At 56.6% G+C, this 24,256-nt stretch overlaps 2 protein-coding genes across 2 annotated transcripts in view; both read left to right on the top strand.

Annotated features, from left to right (window-relative positions):
• The window catches only part of LOC121233112 (glutamic acid-rich protein-like), a gene marked incomplete at its 5' end in the record, with an annotated part of 5,175 nt that extends 2,550 nt beyond the window's left edge, over nucleotides 1–2,625 (top strand). The window contains one exon of the mRNA XM_041121843.1: nucleotides 2,548–2,625. Coding sequence (XP_040977777.1) covers nucleotides 2,548–2,625 — 78 coding nt within the window. The remainder of the gene's footprint in view (nucleotides 1–2,547) is intronic.
• Nucleotides 2,626–5,522: 2,897 nt separating this feature from the next.
• On the top strand, nucleotides 5,523–22,449 carry LOC115338061 (maestro heat-like repeat-containing protein family member 7). The gene is made up of 17 exons (XM_030006508.1): nucleotides 5,523–5,651; nucleotides 11,285–11,371; nucleotides 11,732–11,836; nucleotides 13,001–13,166; nucleotides 14,946–15,055; nucleotides 15,502–15,651; nucleotides 15,849–16,003; nucleotides 16,098–16,242; nucleotides 17,050–17,237; nucleotides 17,326–17,463; nucleotides 17,766–17,880; nucleotides 18,188–18,322; nucleotides 18,670–18,846; nucleotides 19,523–19,678; nucleotides 20,804–20,905; nucleotides 21,331–21,433; nucleotides 22,103–22,449. Exons 1-17 carry the CDS (start codon nucleotides 5,523–5,525, stop codon nucleotides 22,246–22,248), a joined length of 2,307 nt encoding a protein of 768 aa, XP_029862368.1. The 3' UTR covers nucleotides 22,249–22,449.
• Nucleotides 22,450–24,256: the final 1,807 nt, after the last annotated feature.

Below are 24,256 nucleotides of genomic sequence, written 5' to 3'. Positions count from 1 at the left end.
GGAGGATGAGGAGAAGGCTGACGAGGAGGAGGAGGAAGATGACAAGGAAAAAGTGGAAGAAGAGAAGGAAGAGAAGGAGGATGAGGAGGAGGAGGAGGCGGAGAGAGGAGGAGGAGGAAGATGACAAGGAAAAGTGGAAGAAGAGAAGGAAGAGGAAGGAGGATGAGGAGGAGGAGGAGGCGGAAGAGGAGGAGGAAGATGACAAGCAAAAAGTGGAAGAAGAGAAGGAAGGAGGAGGAGAAGGAGGATGAGAGAAGGAGAAGACTGACCAGGACGATGCCGGAAGAGGAGAGAGAAGGAGGATGAGAGAAGGAGAAGACTGACCAGGACGAGGCAGAAGAGGAGGAGAAGGAGGGATGAGAGAAGGAGAAGACTGACCAGGGACGAGGCAGAAGAGGAGGAGAAGGAGGATGAGGAGAAAAAGAAGGCTGACCAGGAAGGAGAAGGATGGAGAAGGAGGATGAGGAGAAGGAGGATGAGGAGGGAGGAAGGAGGATGGAGATGAAGGAGGATGAGGAGAAGGAGAAGGCTGAGCAGGAGGAGGCAGGGAAGTAAACAAGGAAACGTGGAAGAAGAGAAGGAGGAGAAGGCTGATGAGGAGGAGGGGGAAGAGGAGGAGGAAGATGACAAGGAAAAAGTGGAAGAAGAGAAGGAGGAGGAGGATGAGAAGGAGAAGGCAGAAAGGAGGAGGAAGATGAGAAGGAAAAAGTGGAAGAAGAGAAGGGGGAGAAGGAGGATGAGGAGAAGGAGAAGGCTGACCAGGAGGAGGCAGAAATCGGAGAGGAAGATGAGAAGGAAAAAGTGGAAGAACAGAAGGAGGAGAAGGAGGATGAGGAGAAGGAGGAGGCAGAAGAGGAGGAGGAAGATGACAAGGAAGGAAAAAGTGGAAGAAGAGAAGGAGGAGAAGGAGGATGAGGAGAAGGAGAAGGCTGACCAGGAGGAGCAGAAGAGGAGGAGGAAGATGAGAAGGAAAAAGTGGAAGAACAGAAGGAGGAGAAGGAGGAGAGGAGAAGGAGGAGGCCAGAAGAGGAGAGGAAGATGACAAAGGAAAAAGTGGAAGAGAGAAGGAGGAGAAGGAGGATGAGGAGAAGGAGAAGGCTGACCAGGAGGAGGCAGAAGAGGAGGAGAAGGATGATGAGGAGAAGGAGAAGGCTGACCGGAGAAGGCCTGACCAGGAGAAGGAGGAGGATAATCAGGAGAAGGCTGACCAGCAGGAGGCGGAAGATGAGGAGGCGGAGGAGGCTGACCAGGAGGAGGCTGACCAGGAGGAGAAGGGGGAGGCTGACCAGGAGGAGGAAGGAGGAGGCTGACCAGGAGGAGAAGGAGGAGGCGGAGAAGGCTGACCAGGCGGAGAAGGAGAAGGCTGACCAGGAGGAGGCGGAAGAGGAGGAGGAAGAGAAGGAGGAGGCTGACCAGGAGGAGGCGGAAGAGGAGGTGGCTGACCAGGAGAAGGCTGACCCAGAGAAGGCTGACCCGGACAAGGCTGGACCCGGACAAGGCTGACCCGGACAATGGCTTGACCCCGGACAAAGGCCGAAGAGGAGGAGAAGGCCGAAGAGGAGGAGAAGGCCGAAGAGGAGGAGAAGGCCGAAGAGGAGGAGAAGGCCGAAGAGGAGGAGAAGGCCGAAGAGGAGGAGAAGGCCGAAGAGGAGGAGAAGGCCGAAGAGGAGGAGAAGGCCGAAGAGGAGGAGAAGGCCGAAGAGGAGGAGAAGGCGGAAGAGGAGGAGAAGGACGAAGAGGAGGAGAAGGCGGAAGAGGAGGAGGCTGACCAGGAGGAGGAGAAGGCGGCTGACCAGGAGGAGGAGAAGGCGGCTGACCAGGAGGAGGAGAAGGCGGCTGACCAGGAGAAGGCTGACCAGGAGGAGAAGGCGGAAGAGGAGGAGGAGAAGGCTAACCAGGAGGAGGTGGAGGAGGCTGACCAGGAGGAGGTGGAGGAGGCTGACCAGGAGGAGGTGGAGGAGGCTGACCAGGAGGAGGAGGAGGAGGCTGACCAGGAGGAGGCGGAGGAGGCTGACCAGGAGGAGGAGGAGGAGGAAATACATATAGGATATAGGGAAGAAATTTTTTAATGATGAGGATGGTGAAACACTGGCACAGGCTGCCCAGAGAGGTGGTAGATGCCCCATCCCTGGAAACATTTCAAGGTCAGGTTGGACAGAGCTCTGAGCAACCTGATCTAGTTGCCCCCTCTAGCAGGGGCTCCATTGCAGGGGGTTGGACTAGATGACCCTTTAAGGTCCCTTCCCACCCAAACCATTCAATGATTCATTGCAAAAAACAGAAGGAAAGGAGACAGGAGGCTGAGGGGGACAAGAAAGTAGAAGAGGAGGAGGAGGAATAGAAGGAAGAAAATTCAGAATAGGAAGAGAAGGAGGAGGAGGAAGAAGAGGAGGAAGAAGAGGGATGAAGAGGAGAAAGACAAAGAGGAATACAAGGTACAAGAAGATGAAGAGGAGGAGTAGAAGGAGGGGTGAAGAACTGGAGAAGGAGGAGAAGGAAGGAGAAGGAGGAGGAAGGAGAGAGGAGGAAGCAGAAGAAGAGGAGAAGGTGGAAAAAGAACAGAAAGAACAGGGGGAGGAGGAGGAGGAGGATAAAGAACAGGAGGGTAAAGAGAAAACAGAGTAACAGGAAGAGGAAGAAGAAACAGAAGGAAAGAGGAGGAGGATGAGTAGGAGGATGAGGAGGGGGTATAAGGAGAAGGACTACAAAGAACAAGAAGAACAGGAGGAGGATGAACATGCCAAGGATAAACAGCAGAGGCGTATGAGAAGGAGGAGGAGAAAGAGAAGGACAATGAGGAAGAAGAGGTGAAGGAAGAACTGGATGAAGACAAAAAAGGAGGAGAAATGAAAAGAATGGGAAGAGGAAGAACTGAGGAAGAACAGGATGAGAAAGATGAGAAAGAAACAAGAAGAACCAGAAGAAGAAGAGCAGGAAGAGGAAGTACAAGGAAGAGAACATAAAAAGGAAAAGAAGGAAAGACAAGAGGAGGAACAACAGGAAGTAGAGGAGAAAGAGATGGAGGAAAAGAATGAACAGGAGGAAGAGAAACAGGAGGGGGAAGAAAAGCCAGAGGAGGAACAAGGGCAAGAGGAAGAGGAGGAGAAGGAGAGGAGGAGGAGAAGGAGGAAGAACAGGAAGAACAGGAAGAGGAGGAAGGGGAGAAAGAAGAGGAAGAGGAGGAATAATGGCAAAAGGAGAAGGCTAAAGAAAAGGAGAAGGAGGAAGAAAAAAAAGGAGGAGAAAGAAAAGGAGGTGGAGGATGAGGAGAAATGAGAAGCCTAGGAGGAAGAGGAAGAACAGAAGGAAGAAAAAGAGGCAGAAGAACAGGACGCAGAGGAAGAACAGGAGGAGAAAGAAGAAGAAGAGGAGGAAGAACAGCAGGAGGAGGAAGAGAAGGAGGACGAGGGGGAAAAGGAGGAGGAAGAAGAGCAGGAAGAGGGAGGCGGAGAAACAAGAGAAGGAGGAAGACCAGGAAGGGGAGGAACGGAAGGAGGAGAAGGAAGAAGAAGACAAAGAAGAACAGGAGGAGGAGGAGGAGGAGGAGGAAGAACAGGAGTAAGAGGGTGAAGAACAGAAGGAGGAAGAAGAGGAGGAGGATGACAAAGAACCAGAGGAGGAGGAGGAGGAGCAGGAGGAGGAGGAGGAAGAACAGAGAGGAGGAGGAGGAGGGGGAGGAGGAAACACCTCCACATTCTCTCTAGAGTTTCAGCACACCAAAATTATTGGATGGAGCTCCTGCTCCACCTGTTTGCCTATGGCGGTTCACTAAATCCAAGCCTACTGGTGAAGCCATTACTCACATTAGTCACTCCACGTCATGGTCATCACTCCTCTTGGGAACAGAGGGGAAAGCTCTGGATGACAAAGGCTGTCAGGACGCGCTCCAGAAATGGAAGATCAGTGCAAGAAGATCTCATCACCTAACCGCATAGAAAAAATCTAGCTTAATAAAATGATTCTTGACAACGAAACACACAGAACAGCATTTGCCATCAAAGCTCTTTCAGTGGTAGTTTTAACTGCTGCCGAGCTGCAGGCTGATGACCTTACCATCACTGCCCACAGGACCCCAAAGGAAATAATAACTGGCAAGCAGTAACTCTACCCATAGCCCACATCTATCTAGCCTTTAAAGGTGGAATAGCTCAGCCTACGGCCCTGAAGGTGTAGACCTGCCTATACTTATATCCTGTGTCTACTTACTCAAGGATCTGTCCAGAAAGTCGAATCGTAATTACCTTTGACAGAGGATGGAACTGGATGGGGGGAAGGGTGGAGAAAGGAAGAAAGAAATTGCTGGAAGAAAGGGAAAGCGTAGGCACACAATTAAAACAAGAAAGGAGTCGAGCTATCCCAAAGGCCAGCTCAGCCCAACTCACTCTCTCTGGCAAAAAGCTGTGCCGCTTGGAGGAAAAAAACCCGACTCTGGTGCCGAGATGCATGCAAATGTCCGAGTTCAGACGTGAAACAGCAGAAAAACTTTGACGTGGCTCCTTTTCACTGTCCTCGTACCTGTGCACGCGCTGCGACTTCCTCGTTTCCCTGAAGTCCTCCCAGACTAACAGGGCAGCGGCTTCTGTCCAGTCCACGTGCCACGAGGAGAAACAGTTTGGACCGCCAAGACGGTAGCAAAGAACGGCACACGCAGAAGCAAAGGGGCAGCCGCGCCTCAGCTTTGGAGGTGCCTGAAGCCGCCCGGAGCCCCAGGAGCCCCCGGCATCCCCGCATTTGCTTGGCCCCGAGGCCCTGCAGGGCCTGCCAGTGCTAGGGAGCCCCGGGGACAGAGGCGAAGGACAGCGGTCAGCCCCCGTGGGGAGAGTGGTGGGGGCTCTGTCCTTCCTCCTGGGCCGCGCCAGGACAGGGCGTCTCTCCTCCTCACCGCCCCGGCGAAGGCGAGGCCTGAGGAAGGCCCTGGGCGCTGGGCTCAGCACGGGCGGTGCCACCGGGGGCAGAGCCCCGTCTCCTGCCGGGTGCCGGCCTGGCCGATTGCCAGCGGCTTCCGTCAGGCAGCTCCTCCTGCCCAGGGCTGTGGCTGGCAGCACAGACAGACCCGCGTTTTGGGAAAGACGTGCTGACCCCGAGCAAACGCAGGGCAGCTCCCCTCCTGCCCTCTCTCTGCAGGCCCACCGCCCCGGCTGGCCCAGAGGCAGCTGCGGGGGGGCGGGCTCTGTGAGGAGCGGCAACAGCTGTGCCATTGGCCATGGCTGTGCCATGTGCCATGGCTGAGCCAATCAGCGGAGCCGGAGGTGGCCTGTCAGTCACAGCCGGCCTGGGGCGGGGCCGGAGGGGGCAGAGCCCCAGCAGCCTGAGGAGAAATGGGGAGAGGTGGGCTGGGGGCAGCCGGGGCGAGGGGGGAGCAGGGAAGGGCAGGGCAGGCAGCAGGAGCAGGCAGCAGGAGCAGGAGCAGGAGCAGGCAGCAGAGCAGCAGCAGGCAGCAGGAGCAGGTATCGCTCTCCCAGGGCAGGCTGGGTCCTGGGGGGAAAACCTGGAGACCTCGGTCATCACCCACGGGCCCTGCCATGGCCCAGTTCACCAGCCCCGGGCCCGAGTGCTCGGCCCCAGGGACAGCCCCGCAAGCCGGGTCCGAGTGGTTCCCGCTCGTGGTGTGTCTGGGGTTCCCAGAGTCATCTGAGTGGCGCCGGGTGAAGGTAATTTTGAGGTCGCGGCAGCGTGGGAGCTTCCTGGAGCGCCGTGGCTCCTGTTTGCCCTCCTGTCCTGCACCAGTCCAGCCCTGTGATAAATTCATCTTATGTATTTGTTAATCAAACCGGTTTGTAAGCCTTGCACAGTATGTTCGCTTTGCAAGGCAGTGGTTAGCTCCTGCAAACAGGTGCAGTTGGAAACTTTGTAACTATAAGGTCCTGCTAAGTGAACGGGATAGCTCGGCTTTCAATGCCTAATAATGGAAATATGTTAAGGTACCGCATGCTCTAAACGACACGAAACAGAGAAGAAGACTAAACCTTCATCCCAACGACCCCTTAGCAACCAGGAGCGCAATCGCAGAACACACTAAACAAGGCCACGTGGGCCGGGACTCTGGGCTTTAGCCCGGCAAACCAAGGGCTATAAAAAGGGGACTCTAAAGGGGTTGGGTGCGCGCCTGTTGGTAGAGCAGGAGACTCCCCGGCCGCCCAGCGGTGTTTTGCCTGTTTGCTGCTTGCTTCAATAAATTTTGATCGGACTGTCCACAGGCTGGCGTATAATTTGTCATCGCCACTTATAACAAGCCCCACAGCCCAACTGTGCAGGCAGCGCACGGTGCAGGGTGCGTTCAGGGGTGGGGAACACCCCTCGGTATTGTGAAAAATGATCATGTCCAAAACAGGATTCTAATTAAAGTTTACAATTTATTACACGAATAGAGGCAAGCAAACAGCGCTGGGTGCACCGGGAGCCTCTGCTCTACCAAGGCACACCCCGTCGGGTCTCATTGTGCAGGTTAAGTACAGGTTCTACATACATATTCACTAGATTTCTGAGAAATGTTATACATATTCATTAGTTTCTCAGGGAAACTATTAGTATATGCAAATGTCCTCTACGCAGGCGCATTGAAGGTCTCTGGTGGTCTTCAGGAGTCCTCTGGTGGTCTTCCATAGTCTTCCTCACTCGTCCGCTATTTGACCCTCCTCAGGTGATTCTGCGCAGTGTGGTCCTTTACGTGTTTTGGTACATTCGTGCTTGTTAGTGTTCTTATTATCTAAGTTCTCATTAGTGGTATAGAACCATATGGGTAGTTTAAGCTAAATTATCTACCAGAAGGATGGGAACAAAGGCAGGAGTTCTTATCTTTTCCGGCCTTATCTATTCAAGCAAGGCCTCTACTTGTGCCTTCTTAACAAGATCGTAAATTCATCCGAACACTTAAGTTAAGTCTGGTGATCGCTCTTGGTTCCTTCTTGCTCATCATTCCCAAGTACCAGTCTCTGACAGGCTTAATCCTTGACAAACACCAGTCCTTGGTATGTAAAGTTACAGAGAGATAATCATTAAGCGATAAGCAGTTTGTTCTCTATATCAATCCCCCCCCTTTTCTTTAAACCTTTGCAAATTCTTGTGCAACTATAGGATTCCGCTACTTCCGAGAGACCGTGTAAAGTATTTTTCGATTTCTACTTGATGTCTGATTTTATTTCGTTTCCAACTTTCGTAATTTCCTACTGTTATATGGCTTTTGCAGGAAGCAAGAGCTATATACATACTCTCCTACTTCCCTTAGGCCTACAGGTTATACAAGATCAAGCAAAACGGTTAAGGATTACATATGCAGAGAGGGTCACATTTCACCATGCAGGCCCTAGCATTGTTTTATATTGACACGAATCAGGTGAATATATTTCACAGTATGGTCTGCACAACAGAAGAAATGAACCCCCACGAACGAACTGTCATGGCTAGATTTTAATGAATAGTACAGTTTATTAAAGCAACAGGAGTACAGGTTCTTCCGGATTGCCGGTGATAAATACACTCTCTGCAAAGTATGGGCAAATAATACTACAGTCGACTACAAGCGCACTAAATTATGGAAAAACTCTATAGGGATTTCTAAGTTTCCTGGGGAAGCACTCGGTACGGCTGAGTGTTCAAATCTCACCCAAGTATCGTCCCTCTGGGGGGGAAGAGAGGTTCAGCCCGTCGACTGATTCCAGAAGTCAGCGATGTCCTCCAGCTTGTCTGTGATCGTGTCTTCCCCAACATGCCTCCTCTCATAAGCCCTTTTCTTATTTTTTAGGTGGAGCTTGAGTGACTCTATTCATACATACCTTTATTGTGAGTGGTGTAAAATCTCCTTGCTTTACTTTTAAAGGTACATGCTACAGAAAATTCAGAGTGCATGCTCAGTGAGGCGTGATCGCCCCTTGGAGGCAGGTAGTTTTGGGGTTGGAGGTGTGTTTTGGGACTATAATGAGATTATAATGAGCAAAGTTCCGTGTCAGTACTCCAGAACGGGGCACTTATGATATAAACCAGAAGTAGGGCAGTAGGTTGACAGAACCCCCATTATTTCACCTCCTTGCTTCCGTGGATTCAATGCAGGGACCTACCGTTCTTGTTCCAGTAGTTCCAGTTCCCTACCCCTGTGATAATATCACAGAGCCTGGCCGCGGTGTCTCCACTCCGCTCCGCCCTCCGTGTTGCTTCTCTTAGGGTCAGCACACCAAGCTCTCTTGGTGTTACTAACATCGAAGGTTGCAGGTTTTGTTGCTTAGGGAATTATTATGGAACACATTCCCTGCATATCCACTGCATTCCACCCTGGAGGTTTATCTTCCCTTAAGAGGAGGGGACACATATCAATAAGTTACCACCAGCAGTCATTCCACATATGTCTCCCAAATGTGCTTAGTTCCAGTAAAGGGAGATAAACTCATGGGTCGAAAGGGCGGTTTAATAAGTGAAGCAAAGCTGTATGAAGAAAGCAAGCCAAACGAGGAGCTCGGTTACCACTTCCCTTGGCAGGCAGATGTCCAGATGCTTCCTGGGAGGCAGGGCTCCATCACACGTAGTGGTGACTTGGGAAGACAAATGTCCCGTCACCCTAAACGTCCCCCTTCCTCCTCCTGTCCCCAGATTCTCTTGCTGAGCACGATGTCAGGCAGTGTCGGCTGTCCCCAGGGTCAGCCTGGGTCAGTTATCCCGGCCATGTTCCCTCCTGGCTTTGTGCCCCCCAGCACGCTTGCTGCTGCATGGGGAAAGGAAGGGGTATTGACGCTGCGCAAGCTCTGCTGAGCCACCAGTCAGACCATAGCAGTGTCATCGACCCAGCAGCAGAGTGGCGAATATTGCCTTATATGGTATGTCCTGGGCCATGAACACAAAGGATGGGTGAGGACAGTGTTGCCGTATATGCTATGTCCTGTCCCCGTGAACACAAAGGAGGGGTTTTGCATCCTTTTGGCTAGTCTGTTCTTGACCTTTCTGAGTCATTTCAGTTTTTGTAGATAACACTAGCACCTTCCTAGGGAGTAAGAACATCCATTTGTCCTCTCTGCAGCCTCAAAGTGCCTGACCAAATGGCATCACCTTTGTCCCTCATCTGTCTAATCTTTCGGTGAAGGTGCAGGTCTCATGTGGATGGCAACAGCCTGTGCACTCTCCAGCCTAATGGCCCAGATGTAAATCCTCAGCAAAAACAGTGTCCGGCTTGCTTTCCGACTACTAGGTCTGATCTTCAGCTGCCTCCAGATCAGGTGACATGGGTATGAGCTAGCATCCAAGAAGTGCCATGGATGTCCTTGCAGAGCGACGGTTGCTCACCTCCCCTTGGACTGGGCTGGGAAGCAAAGGTCTTTTCCTGCAAAGGTCCACGTCTTTCCCAGACCTTGTCCTGCCAAGCTGCTTTCCAGCTGGTCGCCCCCCCAGCTCACTCGAGAGCACAGGGTTGTTCCTCCCCAGGGCAGGACTTGGCAGGTCTCTTTGGTGACCCCCAGTTGGTTCCTCTGCCCATTTTGCAGGTTCCCCCTGCCTGGCAGCACCCCCACGTGGTGGATAAGCCCTGTACCCTGTGCCTGTGTTGCCTGTTGTGACTTTGGATCTTGTACCATTTCTGTCTTTCTGTCTCTTGCCCCACTTTGCCTGGGCACCCCACACCTTGCTGAGGGTGGCTCTGTCCCACCCCTGCCATTTGGAAAATGAAAACCAGAGCTCTGTAGGAAGTAGAGGTGTAGAAGAGACAAAGCGACAACTTTTCTGTCTCAAATATAGGAGGAGGGTCTGGAGAAGGACTGAGAGAAATCTACAGTTCAGGTTTTGCTGCCTACACTAGCAGTGGGATGTTTGCTCCTCCTCTGCTTGCAGCAGGGGGCAAGAATGTAAAGTGACAGGGTGTTCCGCAAGATGACAGGGAATGAATGTGGCTGACCCTGTCAGGAAGGCAAAGCTTGAGGCTGGTGTAGATGGCTGCAGAATCACGAGCTGCTGCACCAGTGATGGTATTGTGGGGACTGCGTCCCCTCCTTTATGCTGTCTCCTCCCAAATGCAAAGATATGTCTTCCTAGATGTTCAAGCCAAGGAGCTTGTGCATGCAGCACCGTGGGTGCCTGTGCATGCTGTGCTTATGTGTAGCTTATATGCCACAGCGTGGATGTGCTAGTGGACACACACAGCCCAGCTGGCAGGTGACAATGGAGCCCTTTGTGACCTCCTGTGTGACACTGTGCGTGCTGCCTAGTGCCAGTGTGGCTCCGGCCCTTCGGTGTCCGGGAGGACGGCAACGGGATAGGGCAGGAGCACAGGGCTGGCAAGGAGCCCTGAGTGATGTCTCGTCTTTCCCCGCCACCCCCGGCATCCCCACGGGACCAAGGCAATTCCCTGAAGTCGCCTAGTCCCCAACATGGGTAAGAGAGAGGGGCTGGGTGGGCACCCTGCAGGGGGAAATGTGCAGGAACATGAAAGCCCTTTGTGATTTCTCTGGCATGAGCCTCTGCCCAGCCCCCTGTGAGGCTGTGAGTATTCACAGCCTGCCCACAAACCTCCATCCCCAGATTTGCTGCTCCTTGAAAAGCCTGTCCCACGCATCTCCCGGTTCCCGCACAGCCCCATTGGCCCCCCCGGGCTCTCCCTGCAGGCAGTGCAGAGTTGGGGCCAGGCGGCATGGCCTTGCCCCATGCCCACCCCACATGGCCTCTCCTCCTTCCCCAGGATTGAGCAGAGACCCCCCAGCCAGCCCCAGCTGGCCTGGGAGGCAGAGGAAGAGGAAGACAGCCTTCCGCTGCCCTCTGATGAGGTGTGCGTGGTCTCGCTGCTGCAGACTGGTGAGTGAGGGACGTTTTGCTGCTTTGCTGTGCTTCTGCATGGCAGCCGGCTGCTGGGCCCATCCCAGGCCTGACCAGCATGGGGGAAACACGATGTCAGTCCCCTGTTTCAGCCCAGGGCTTGCTTTGTCCTCGGGAGCTGGCATGTGGCTAGATGCAGGGTATCGGTGTTTAATCTCTCCTGCCAGCACCTTCAGCTCACCCTCCCCCCTTGCTTTATCAGATCCCAAGTCTGATTCCTGCATCCATCTGGATCTGCCACCAAGTGAGGAGAAAGACATCCAAGAGAACGTCAAGGACTCTCTCAAAGACTCAGGAGAGGGTACCTACAGAGACTGCCATCTGTCTTGTGCCTGCATCTCCTTGCAGCTCCTCCCATGCTCAAAGATCACTTCCTGGAGGGCTGCTGTGTGTGCAAAGCTGGGGGCAAAAAAAAAAAAAAAAAAAAAAAAAGACACCAAGTTCCTGTGGGTAAGAGGGATCCATGAAGGAGCCCCACAACCTTCTCTTCTCTTTGCAGGACGTGAGCATTCTGGACAACTGGCTGAAGGATTTTCTATTCAACCCTTCATCTTCCAGCCTCTTGGAGCGGCAGAATTTCTTGCAGGTCTGGCATTTCCAGAGCAGGTCACAGCTTCCCCAGTGCAAACCCCCAGGGAGGTTTCTGCCCCAAAGTCCTCTGCACCTTGAGGGGTACAGAAGGCCACTTTTGGAAGACAGCATAGAAAGGAGCGGAGGCTGCAGTGGGAGCAGACTCTGGCTACCTCCCTGGACATGGCAGATGGGTGTGGGGACTCTTGCCTGGGGCTGGGAGGGGCTCTAGGGGCGTGAAACCAGTGACAGGCTTTGCTGCTGTTCCCGGGAAGCCTTGGCAAATGGTCTGATCCCTGCCAGGCACTTAGCAGAGCTGCCACTCCTGGAACAGCTGCCAGAGCCCAGGGCAGAGCATCGGCTTTTCTTCTCGCAGGTCCTGCTGCCCTTCACAGAGTCCCAGAGACCAGACGAACGTGAGAAGGCTGTGAACATCATCAACTGGCTGATCCGATCATTTGTCAGCCCTTCCTCTGTGGGGGTAAGGAGCCCGGGGTCCAGACAACCTCCAGTCACCCCATCACCCCTTCCCAGCGTCCCAGGATAGTCTGCGGTTCAGGGCTTCCTTGGAGGGAAGCCTGGGCACGGGCTAGGGGACTCAGCAAGGCGCTCTCTTGAGTAGGACGTCTTTTCCCCTGTCTCTAAGGCTTCTCTCTGGCCCCTCTTCTCTAGGGCAGGAGCCAGCTCTGCCGCCCAGCCTGCCCAAGTCAGAGCTGTCCTGGAGCATGACGCGATCCCTGGCCTGGCAGCCCTGGGCTGCTGCCCAGCAGCATTGGGGTTCAGGGCCCGCAGGGCTCTCTGGCACGTCCCCTTCCCTGCGGCCACCTCCCCACTGCCTGCCACATGCCCGGGCGTCAGCCCCGGGGCACGTGCTGCTGCCCTGCAGGTGCTGCCCGCCTGTGCCGGGGGGAGCAGAGGAGCTGGGCAGGAGCAGAGGGCAGGTGGCTTGATGTGGCCAAAACGGGGAGTGGAGCTCGCGGAGGCAGGGGCGCTCCGCAGGCTGTGGGAGGGAGGAGGAGTGGTGGTGGTGGTGGTGGTGATGGGAGGGCAGGATGGGGGAGATGTCAGGTCCCAGTCCTCCTGTCAGCACCTCCATCCCGTGGGCTGAAAGGCACGGTGGTCAAAATCCTTCAGCTGCAGCCTGGGACGGAGTGAGAAAGCAGTGAGGGGAGACAGACAGCCAGAGCTGCGGGCTGCGTCTGCTGGGCCGAAGCAAGAGGAGCTGGCAAGGGAGCCTGGGCCTGAGGCAGAGGAGCCTGGTCTGTGGGCTGGAGAGCAGGGAAAGGCAGCAGAAACAGTGGGGCTGCAGGGGAGGCTGTTCCTGCTTGGGACAGCTGTTACTTACCCATCCTGCTGCTGCTGCATCGCATTCCCTTCAGGCTCTGCTCTCACCTTGCCACGGCTGCTGCGCTGGGTCAGGGGCTGCTGAGAGGTGCCCCCGCGCTGGGCGGAAGAGCTGGCAGCGTGCAGGGGCTGGGGCACGCACCTGTACAGCCCTCTGATCCCTGCTGGGTGCAGGACTGGGCAGATCCTGCAAGAGCTCTGCCTGCGGCAGCACCCAGCCCTGCACCAGCTCTTGGGCTAAAGGGTTTGGCCCCAGCTGCCATGCTGTAGCCCCGCTACCAGTGCTTCCTCCCTCCCTCAGGTCTGCGTCTCTGGCAACCATCACCTTGGTGAAGAGGAGCTTTTCCAGGACCTGGGCAGGGTGGTGGGACGTCTCATCCTGTGCTGTGCTCCCAACAACGAGATGATCCGCTTTGCGGCTGCAGATGCTCTTCGATACCTCTACAAGTTCACCCTGCAACAAAGAAGTAAGAGAAACAATGACAAGTTGGGTCCTTCTGGGCAGAGAGGCCAAAGCAAGGCCAAGCAAAGCACCATGCCACCTCATCCATTTTCCTCAGCTAGAGGAAGGAACAAGAAACCCTCCCAATGCCAGAGTAGGGGAGCAGCTGTGCTGCATCAGCTGCAGGGCCCACGCAACCCAGCATCAGGGCAGTGTGTGCAGAAACAAGAGGACATGGATAAGGTGATAGCCACGCACCTCTCTGGGGTCCCTTAGCTCTTGCCTTGTGAGAAATAGCCAACGCTCGTGCTGTAGACACGTGTGCCGCTTTAAAAATGCGCGTACCTCACAGACCTCATCCAGGACTGTTACCTCCCTTGAAGCAGTGGTTCCATAGCTGCCCTGGCTAGCAGGGGACTGAAAAACTTCCTGCTGCAATGGTTGCCCATCCTAGCGTTTCTGTCCTGCTTCAGACTAGAAAGTCCCATTAAGCTCCTCCACTTCTCTGCAGCCTAAGAAACAATTTCCCCTCCTCAGAGATAAAAAGTCATTTTGTCACAGAAGGCAGCCAGGTTGGCCAGGAATGATTTACCATTGGTAAAGCCATGGTGTTTCTCATCACCTTTCCCTATGGCTGCAATAGTTGCCTTTCCCCAGCTGTCGGGACCCTCATCTCCACGACCTTTTAGGATGAAAGGAAGCAGCCTTGCAAGGGCATCAGTCAGTTCTGACACCTGACTAGTCTCAGGCACTCATCTACATGAGTTCTTACGTGGACTGGGTTCTGTCAGTAATCCCTGACCCAGTTCTTCCCCACCACTGGCAGTTCTCTTCTCTGAACCCTTCCACTTCCCACATACTGCCTTTTTGGGTTGGAGCTCTGCCAGGAGTTGCCAGCTTAGCCAGGCCAGTCTCCTGGCATGTCTGCTCCCTTGCCCAAGTGTTGGGGTGGACCATCTTGTGCATGGAGGTCGCTGTCCTTTGGTAGTCTACCAACTTCCCTGACCTCCTTTGCCCTTCACAGCTGCTTCCCATAGGAGCCCAGCTGAAGAAGCTGAATGCTCACCTGAAGTCCAGGAACTGTTCTCTGCTGCTCTCCTTCCTCCCTCCTCTAGGGATTGGAACCCCACTATTTCCTGGCCCCTACAGCCCTGATTACCATGTCACAAAACAATTTTTCTGTATTAGTGAACAACAGATCCAGCTGTGCAACACACCGGTTGCTCCCTCCAGCGACTGTAGAAAGAAGGTCTCCCTGATGCCCTCCAGAAATCTCCTTAACTGCTTGTGTCCTGACACATTGCGAGCAAATCCTCTGCTTCTGACCCACACGCTCTCTCCCAGACTGTTGATTGTCCCATATATCTGAGGTGCTCCTTCATATAGGAGGCAATCCCCCCTTCTCATCTTCCTCATCTGTCCAGAAGAGCTTGTATCCATCCACCGCAGCACTCCAGCTGTGCGAGCCATCTCCCACGTCTCAGTTATTCCAACTGTGTCTTACTTGCGCGACTGCATGCAGAACTCTAGTTCCTTAGAGTTTCCCGGGCTGTGAGCATTTGTATACATACGCTTGAGGCGGGTGCGTCTAATCCTTCTCCGTCATTCCCGAGGTCCCTCTTGTTCCCATCACTCGTCACCCTTTGCTTTACAGCCCTGTCCACCACTTCCTTCCCTTGATTGGAGGTTGTAACCTCCCTCCTCGCCCATTCCTAGCTTCAAGCTCTTTTCACCGTTTGCTAAGCTTGTTGGCAAAGATCCTACGTCCTACCAACTGTTCTGTGTTTTCTTCCCCCCTGTTTAGGCAGGACGCTATCAAAATGTAATCCAGAGCATCCACAGCTCCAAAGGGAATGGGAAGCTGGGAGCGCTTCCTGGCTTTCTTGGTACTGTGACGGCAGTGACATTGCTATGGTAATGAGCTCCTCCCTTACTGTGACTCTTGTCCATGGCATCAGCAGGAGACTTGAGTGAGCAAAAGGATCCAGAATCAGTGGGACTGGCATGGCTTCGCTCTCCCTGGTGAGAGAGGGTTCCTGCTGTCCCTGAGCAGGGACTACCCGAGGGTGGCACTCCAGTGTGCCAGCAGCAGCTCCAGTGCTCCTGGCCACCAGCGAGCCCTGGTTCTCTGTAGGGCCAGCGTGCTGTGCCCATGACCCCAGCCCTCCTCCCTCACCCTGAGGGCCCTCTGTTCTCATCCTCTGCCCTGCAGTGACTGCAGCCCCTGTTTCCAGCTTTCCTGTGGGCAATGCTGCCGGCACTGCTGGGCATCTCTCAGCAGAGCTGCTCACACGGCTCGGCTACGCAGCACAAGCAGGGCACTCGGTGTGACGTCTTCCCTCCCTTCCTTCTTCCCATAGGTGTTTGGCATATACCTCCAGCCCTCTGAGAGGACAGACGTGGTCCTCACAGCCATTGACGCCATGAGAGACTCCAGCATCTGTGACAAGCAGGTGGCCTGCAGCTTGCTCTACATGGCCATGAGAGACCCTGCCTCGTGGCTGATGGATGTAAGCAGCCTGCAGCGGGATTTCCCTGCCCATGAGACCTTTCAGGCATTTTCCCTCTCAAGCCCGGGTGTCTTGGGCACCTGAAGCCATCCATTTCAAGCCAGCAGAGAGGGATGGGAAGGGCAGCAGTTTCGGTGGCGGCTGAGGAGGTGGTTGCACTCCAGTGGCAGCACCATCCTCACCTGTGTCCCTTCCAGACACAAAAGATCTTGGAGTGCGTCCACAGAAACATGGAGTTCATCTGCACAGTGACAGCCCGGCACAGCCTGGAATCACTCCTTTTCCTGCTGATCAAATGGTGCCCCAAGGATACGGTCAGGAGCCTGTTGAAGATCACTCCATCATGCGACAGGTACCGGCCCCGGCAGCCCTGGGGGCTTGTTCCGTAGCCCAGGCACGGCGCGGTGGCTGAGGCTGCCCTGCTAACAGAACGCTCTGGCTTGCAGCACTGCCCTGGCCATGTGGGAGGTGATGCTCTCCCTGCCCAGCACTTGGGAGACGATCTGCAATGAGCTGCTCAGTGTGATCCAGGACCAGCTACCGCAAGGGCGGTTCAACTTCACAGAGGACACGCACGGCCTTCCCTCAGCTGTGAGTGACCAGAGCAGGTCTTGCTCACCTTCAGGGCTGTTCATGCCTCCCCAGGCCAACAGACACAGCCCCTCCTGTCTGCCCCCAAGCAGCCACCTCCTCCCGGACTCAGGGACACAGGCCCTTGGGGCCAGCAGGTGCCTGCCCAGCACCAGGCTCCCCTGTGCCAGCCACGCAGGGCTGCCCCGTGCTGCTGGGGCCCCGGCACACAAACACAAAGTCTGCCCCTGCCCCGGCAGCACTCTGCTTCCCTGCTGCCTGCATCCCCGTGCCCTTCTCTGCAGACTGGAAACGTGCTGCCCCGGCAGCACTCTGCTTCCCTGCTGCCTGCATCCCCGTGCCCTTCTCTGCAGACTGGAAACGTGGGGCAGGGGCAAGTGTTGGGGCAGGGGCTGCTCCCAGACAAGGGCAGGGGCGCAGACTGGGGCAGGGGCAGAGAGGTGCTGGGGTCCGGGCTGGGGCAGAAGCCAGAGTCCGGGCAAAGGCTGGGGCTCGGGCAGGGGCTTAGCTATGGCAGAGTCTGCGCAGGCTGCAAGGCCTGAGCCTGGAAACCCAGGAGGGTCTGCAGGGTACGAAAGGCCGGCCATGCTAGCCCCGGGAGGCTTGTGGTGCCCACGTCAAAAGCAAGAGCTGAGCCCCCAGGGCTGCTGGGTCTTGGCCTTGGCCTGGAAGCCAGGTTGCAGTCTCCATCAGAGTCTCTGTGGCTCGGGCCAGTGCCTGAGCCAAACCCCACGTGCTGCCCGAGGGCTTTGGCAGTGCAACAGCAATGTCTTTGCAGTGAGAGTTGTCACTGTGTGTATTCGGCAGGCAACCAAGGTCCTGTGCAAGCTCACCCAGCAGTCCATCTGCCAGGAGAAACTAAAAGCACTCTTCACCAAGGTCTTCATGGCCCTGGTCTTCCAGATCTCATACACTGCAGAGTTCCTACAACACACCATGGAGATTTTCTGGACATACAGCGAATGGCATCAGGCCAATCAACGCAGCCCTTTCAGGTGCTCCATCCCCCTTCCCCTGCCATTCCCCTGGGCCCTCGGCCAGGGCGCATGCTCTGTCTGTGACTGGACTTTGCTCTGCATGCAGGTTTGCAGTGGAGGCCATTAAAGCTCTGCTCTGTGCTGCTGGCTATGAAGAGCATGTCCTGAGCATCCAGAAGGAGGGCGGCTGGGACATGCTTCTCGGAACTGAGACCCACCACAGAGGAATCAGCTTGCTGGCCAGGTGAGAGCCCCTTTCAGGCAGCAGTGCCTCCGCAACCCCATCCGTCGTGGCTGAGAGAGGGTCCCCAGCGCGCCGAGGCACAAGGCTGCAGCCGCGGTGCTCGTGACAGAGCGGTCAGAGTGGAAAGGGCGTTCCTTGCTTGGGGAAAGACCAGGGTGCTGTGAGCAAGTTGTGTAGAAGCTGTAGCTGAGTGCAAACGCGTGTCCTGGCCTGGGGCGTCGTGACTGGGCTGGGCAGTGCAATCCCAGCAAGGCTTTGCCTGCCCTGCTCAGTCCCAGTGGTGCTTTTCTTTCCCCTTCCAGAGAGATGAGTAAGAGCCCAGTTGATCAGCGATCCTCCATGTTCCAGCACCTGCAAGGGATTCTTTGCTGTAGGAAGGAATTCCAGATAACTTTTGCCATGACTTTCTACGTTGAGGTAGGCCTGGTGACAAGCAGTGCCTCTCTGAGATGCTTCTGAGCCCTGCCCTTTTGCCGACATGGCTGCAGGGTGGGATGACAGTCACCGGAGCTGGGACAGAGGCGGTCCATCGTCAGTACCTCTGGCCTCGACCCATTTCTGCTGGGGTAGCACTCACAACCACCGGCACGTCCACAGGCAGAGCTGCCCCCAGGATGGGCTGCGTCAGGCCCCCATGTCCTGAGCTGGCAGTGGGAATCAGGAGCGGCACAGTGCGGGGAGTCCTGCAGGCTCTGCCAGTCTCTCGCTGCTGTCTTTGTTTCAGCTGCTGGCCTGCGATGACCTTGAAAAGGATTTGAGTGACCTGGTCCTCCTCCAGTTGTATATGACGTATCCATGCCACATAACGCAAGCGCTGGTATTCAGAGGCATCGTCACACTGTCGGAAAAACCTGAGATGGTGAGCAAGGCAGAGTCAAGTGAAGCCACGTTGGCAGCCTGGGGCTGGGGCAGCGGGTAACGCGGTGGCTTGGGCCTGGCTGAGAGTAAGGAGGTGGGTGTCAGGAAAAGGGGGTGGCTGAGCAGGGGACACCGAGCCTTTGCTGTCCTGCCCTCCCTTCCCTACCCCTGCTCTCCCTCGTCCCCATCAGTGCCCATGTGGCCACCACCAGACAGGAGGCTGCTGCAGCAATTCCTGTGCCACCTGCCAGGAAGCTGGATGGGAGGCTGGTGCTCAGTGAACACAGCATTTTTGCCAGGGTGGTCTTCCAGTGCTTCACCATAACAGAAATTCTGTGCTTCATACAGGCAAGAGAAATGCATATCCTGCTGAGCGACATCCTGAGGACTCTGAACAGTTGTGACACAGATATCAAGACGAAGGCCTTGCTTGTCTTCAGAAACCTGCTGAGACACATGAAGAGGAAGGAGGCCAGCCACATCACTCTGCAGCTGGCAGGGAAGCTCCTGCCACTCATCGACGACGTAAGGCTGCTGTGGGAGCCTGAGCCCCACAGATGGGTACTCTGCAGGGACAGCTGCCCTCCAGCCCAGCCCCGCAGGCAGGACTTGGGCAGGGCTGCTTCCCTCCTCAACGCCCCTGGGCTCTCGTGGGACGGCTTCTGGGCTCGGCAGCCCAGCACGGCTTCTCCTCGGCAGGTCGATGCCTCTGGGTGACCCGATCCCCCTGCGCTGGGGCTCAGCCCCTGTGCAAAGCACCAGCAGCCCAAGAGCTGCTCGGAGCCACGAGGGCTCCCCCAGCTGCGCTGTCCGGCAGGACCAGACGTTCTCCCCAGGCACCGTGGCAGGGAGCTGAGGCTGAGCCTGCGGTGTGTGTCCTGCAGGCATTGCTGAGGGCCAGCCTGGTGTCCTCCTCAGCCCGTCCCCGGGGACTGCTGCTCTGACATAGCTGGTGGTGAATGCTGGAGGGCTGGGAGAGCACTCGGAGGCACAGCACCACCTGACGGAAACCTCTTGTGTGGCCTTTGACCGGGACCATTGCCCAGGGCCATTCAGCCCCAGCTGCAGATCTGGCCCACGGCTCCTCTGTGCAGAATCTGACCCTGGAGCATCTCCCCTCACATCCACCACGCTAATGCGCTTGATCACCGTGGGCAGGGAGAGGCTGTTGCTGAAATCCCCCTGTCTTCCTTCCTACCAGGAGTCCAGCCAGCTGCGAGAGCTCTCCATCTGCCTCTTCAGAGACATAGTGGAGACTGTGGTGGGGAGAGACAAGAGACGGATGAAGAAGAAAATCCGGAGGGTCCTGGTCCCGCTCTTCTTCCATATGAATGACCAGACCGAGAGTGTGGCCAAGGTACAGATTTCAAAGCTGATCAGTGACAGGGGGAGGGGTCACAGCGCTGGCCTGGGCATCGGCGGTGAGGGCTGCTGGCAGTCGTGCTCTGGGAATGTGTGTAACCTCGGGGTCGCACTGCCCAAGTCACTGAGGACAGGGCAGAGCTCCCCTCATCCCCTGCACCAGTCCCACCGCTGCCTTCCTCCTCCCCCCGAGCCTCCTGCTGCAGAGGTGGCCAGGGTGCTGGGGTCCCCTCCCAGCCCTGCTGCCCCCATTCAGCCCTCCCCCAGCACAGCCCAGAGGAAGGAAGGGTCCCTGCAGAGCCAGCACGAGCAGGAGAGGAGAAGCTGGCACGGACATTTCCCAGAGCTGCCCTACTTGGTCCAGCAGGGCTGGGCAGCAGCCCGTGGCCACCGAACACACGAGTCCCTACAGGCTTCCCAGCTGTCCCTGCAGGTGTCAGAGGCCAGGGCTTTGATGAGCCCCAATCCCTGTCCCCCAAGGGCTGTGCCCAAGAGACCCCCAGATGTTTCGGGCAGCTCCCTAAGAGCAGGATTGAAGCCCTGCTCACAGAGATCACCCTGCGTCAGGCCAGGGAACTTGGTCTGTGCAGAGGAGTGCAAGGAGTGGAGAGCCAGCTTGTTCCCCAGCCTGGAGTGAGGAGAGTGGTGGGAAGGGAGGTGCGGTCAGAGGAATACTGGTCATGCATCCCAGGATCAACCCAGCTGGAGCCTCAGCCTAAAGGAGCTGGGGCAGCCCTGGCTGGGGAGCCAAGCGTCCTGCTGGGGGCTGCCCACGGGAGATGCTGCTGCCTCCCTCCTGCCCTGGTGTCTATGGGACTGCTACTCTCACGGCCTGCAGCCATGGGCCCACACCTCCCTTACCCTTCACTCTGCCCCCCAGCCCTAGCAGCAGCTCAGCAGCTCTTGCGGATCTCTATTCTGCTGGCTGGCAGAGTGCGGTACGTGAGGTGTTGGCTGCCCCATGTCCGTGCCTTGGGCATTAAACCCAGTTCAGACTCTGTCCGCAGCGGCCTCTTCCCATAACAAGCTGGGAACAGCTTGCAGCCTTGCCAAGAGGAGGGGGATGCCAGGTCTCCTTCTCAAGCTGTGGTGCCATCTCCCAGCTTCTGCTGCTTTGCAGGCCTCTGGGGAAGCCCTCCTCACTTGTGCAGACCTCCTGAAGAGGAAGAAGCTCAAGCAACTGGCCCAGACAAAGCAGACGTGGAGGATTGGAGAGACCTTGGTGAGGACAACCCCAAAGCCCCAGGGCCCAGGCTGGACAAGGGATGCCCCGTGCGCCCGGGGTGTGGACTGTGCAGCTGTTGCTCACCGGCCCTGCTCCAGACTGGAGCCCACAGCCTGGAGCTGCATCCTGCTTCCCGTCCCTCAAGCACGGAGCCCCCAGGGCTTCTCCTCCAGGTCCCTCTCCGCTCTCACCCCTGGGTGCTGAAGGAGACCCTGGCCCACCTGGGCCCTGGCAGCAGGACGGAGGGGTCTCAGTACCTCCGGGCCCCCTCTGCCTGTGGCCCTCCCTGAACTTCAGCCCCACGGGGCTCCTGGCTGGAAGAAAGGAATGGCCTGGGGAGGAAGGAGGGTGATGGGAAGAGGGACTGGTCTGCCCGGCTGGGAGTGGTCTGTGCTAGCCCCGTGACCTTGTGCTCTCTCCAGCTGGTGCAGGACAGGAGGAGGATGGAAGAATACCTGCATCACAGCCTGCCATACCTGAAGGACGCTCAGGCCACCTTGAGAGTGGAGGCCATCAGGTTCATCGGTGAGCCCCAGCCCCCAGGGTCCCTCTTCTGGCAGCCTGGCCCCAGTCCCTGCCACTGCACTGGCAGCAAGGAGCAGCCCCGTGGCTGCCAGAGCCTCGGCTGCCCCGTCCAGGGCCTGGGCAGACAGGGGCTCTGTGCCTCCCTCGCCCACCCCTGCCCACGTAGGTGGGCTTGGTGGCAGCCTTGCTCCGTCCCGCTGCCCTCGGGTAGTCTCCTTCCCTGGGGTCAGCCCTGCTGAGGGGGAGGAGGGCGTGCAGCCGAGCTGGCAGGGCCAGGGGCTGCGCTGCCAGCAACATGCTGGCGAGTGGGAGGTCTGATGGGAACTCTGTGCCTAGGGCTTGGTGCGCAGCACCTGAGGGACCGAAATGAGGAGGAGCTACAGGATCTGTGCAGGGGTGAGTAGGGGCAGTGCTATGCTGGCTCGGGCTGGTGGGGCAGGGGACAGAGCCTGGGCAGGGTGTTGCTATGCCTTGTCCTGCTCCAGGAAAACGCTTCAGGGCTAGAGGAATGTGTCAGAGGCATTTGGGGCGTTTCTGAGCAGCAGCTTCCAGCTGGTCCATTGGTCCCACCTGCTCCTCCTGGCCAGGGAAAGAGACAGATGGGGCTGGCGTGGGAGGGTCTCTGCAGACAGTGGGGTTTCACCACTGCTCTCCTTCATTCTGTTGCAGCCCTCCAGCCCTTGGTGAGTGACGCAGAGCCCTCAGTTCGTTCCCTGGCAACTCAGACCTTGCTGATCCTGGCACCGCTGCAGCCAACATCGGGATGGTCCCTACGAAGACTGTGCTGTGGGCTCTGCAGAGACAGGGAGAGGTGAAGGTCTCTCCTGGGGAAAATGGCTGCATGGGAATAAAGCTGGAACAACCAGCCCAGTCCCATGGCGTCCTTCACACAGGACATGAGCATGCTGAGCAGACAGCATCATTCCTGGCCTCTACTGCTGCCCACAGGACAGCTCATCTCTCAGCACACGCTGGCCCCAGTCTTGTTTTACAACAATTTTACCTCTTGTTTGGGCTTTCCCCCAAAAGAAGCACGTTTGCTCGCCCCCTGTGCAAGTATTTTTCTTTAGGGATGCAGAGGGTGAAGGGGAAATGGCAGACCCTGGAGAAATCGGGATTGCCTGGAGAGCTGCCCGGCACCCCCACTTCCCAGTAGCCCATGGCAGTACAGCACGCACTGACCCGCGGTGTCCTTGCACCAAAGCCCTAGCAGCGCTGCTGGACCACAAAACCCAGAGGGGAGGAGGAGGGAAACTGTAGGCCAACCTTCCCCTCCTGAGACATTCCAGGGCCTGAACAAACGCTCGGCCAAGCTGCCGAGTCGTCATTCATGCCGGTGTTCTGAAGTGGCCACCTCCGGCACGCTCCTGGCTTGCACATCCTTGCCCGTGAGCCAGGGGAGACGTTCCCCTGTGGGGAGGGAAGAGCTGTGCCCCTGTGCCCTGCCACACCTCCTCTGGGCTGCTGGGGCCGGACTCCCAGCCCTTTCAGCAGCTGGGCTGATCTGGCCACGGCCGGTGCCATCAGCCAGGCAGTGGAGGCAGCGTGTGCCAGGCTTCCCACGGCCGCCTTCCCAAGGCCTGGAAGGAGGGAGGGCATCAAATCCCCAGCAGCAGAGAGCTCCTCACCACCCCAGGCCAGCAGCTCCCCCCAGCTCTGGGACCAAGCCCAGGCTGTCCCCTTGGGGTCCCTGGGGAACCTCTGCTCTGCCAGCACGCAGCAGGCACTGCGTCGGCAGGGAGAGCAGGAGGCAATGGGCTGGGAGTCCAAGGGATGCCTTGGCACACTGCTCGTTCCAGCAGCAGCAGCGCCGAGAAACCTTTTCTGTGCTGGAGTCCAGTCCCTCCTGTCACCTACACAGAGAGGTCATTTTGAAAGACAGCAACATCTTGAGCCTGGCAGCTTTATCTCCAGTGCCAGTCTTGAGTTTCCATCAAGCACCCGGAGGCTGTCACAGCAGACGGAAATTACTGACTCGTCCAGAGCTACCTCGTTAGCACAGAGGTGAAGGCTTTGGGAAGAAACCTACAAAGACCCAGTGTTTCCTTTTATACCTAGTTCCAGAACTTGGAGAAAGAGGACCTCTTTCCCTCCGGTGGGATGGGGAGGAGAATCAGAAGGGAGAAAAGAAAAAGAAATGGAACATTTTGGGTTGCGCTAAGGACAGTTTACTGGGACAACTCAAAAAGAGAAGTTACAACAACAACAATGGTACTAATAAAAGAATATGCAAAACGAGTGATGCACAGTGCAACGGCTCACCACCTGGAACCTGACACTCTGCCGCTTCCCACACCGAGAGCAGAGAGCTCCCCCCAGCCCGCTCCCCATTTGTATAGTGAGCATGACTGCACATGGTATGGAATAGCTCCTTGGCTAGTTCAGGTCAGCTGCCCTGGCTGTGCCCCCTCCCAGGCTCCTGTGAAAATTAACTCTATCCCAGCTGAACCCAGGACACAGCGGGAGGGACTTTGCTCCCTCAGTCCCTGCCTTGAGGCCCATCCACTCAAGAGGTGCGGGAAGAGAGCTTGCCGGTGAAGAAGGAAGCATAACAGTTGTTGAGTACCTCAGCCTTCTCCTCGTCTGCTGTTACCAGTCTGCCAGTTGTGTTCACGAGGCGGTTACCCTTCCTTTGACCTTCCTTTGCTGGCTGACATACCTAGAGAAGCCCTTCTTACAAGTCTTTTTTGGGATGTCCTGGTAGTGTGGGAGCTCCCAGGAACCTTGTGGCTCAGGTTCACATCCTCACCCCTGCACCAGCAGAGCCCCGCTGCCCCACAGCCAACCTGTGCAGACACCACACGGTGCAGGGTGCGTTCAGGG

This window comes from Aquila chrysaetos, unplaced genomic scaffold (genome assembly GCF_900496995.4).
Source record: "Aquila chrysaetos chrysaetos unplaced genomic scaffold, bAquChr1.4, whole genome shotgun sequence".
NCBI lineage: Eukaryota > Metazoa > Chordata > Aves > Accipitriformes > Accipitridae > Aquila > Aquila chrysaetos.
This window is presented reverse-complemented; position numbering and strand designations above follow the sequence as displayed.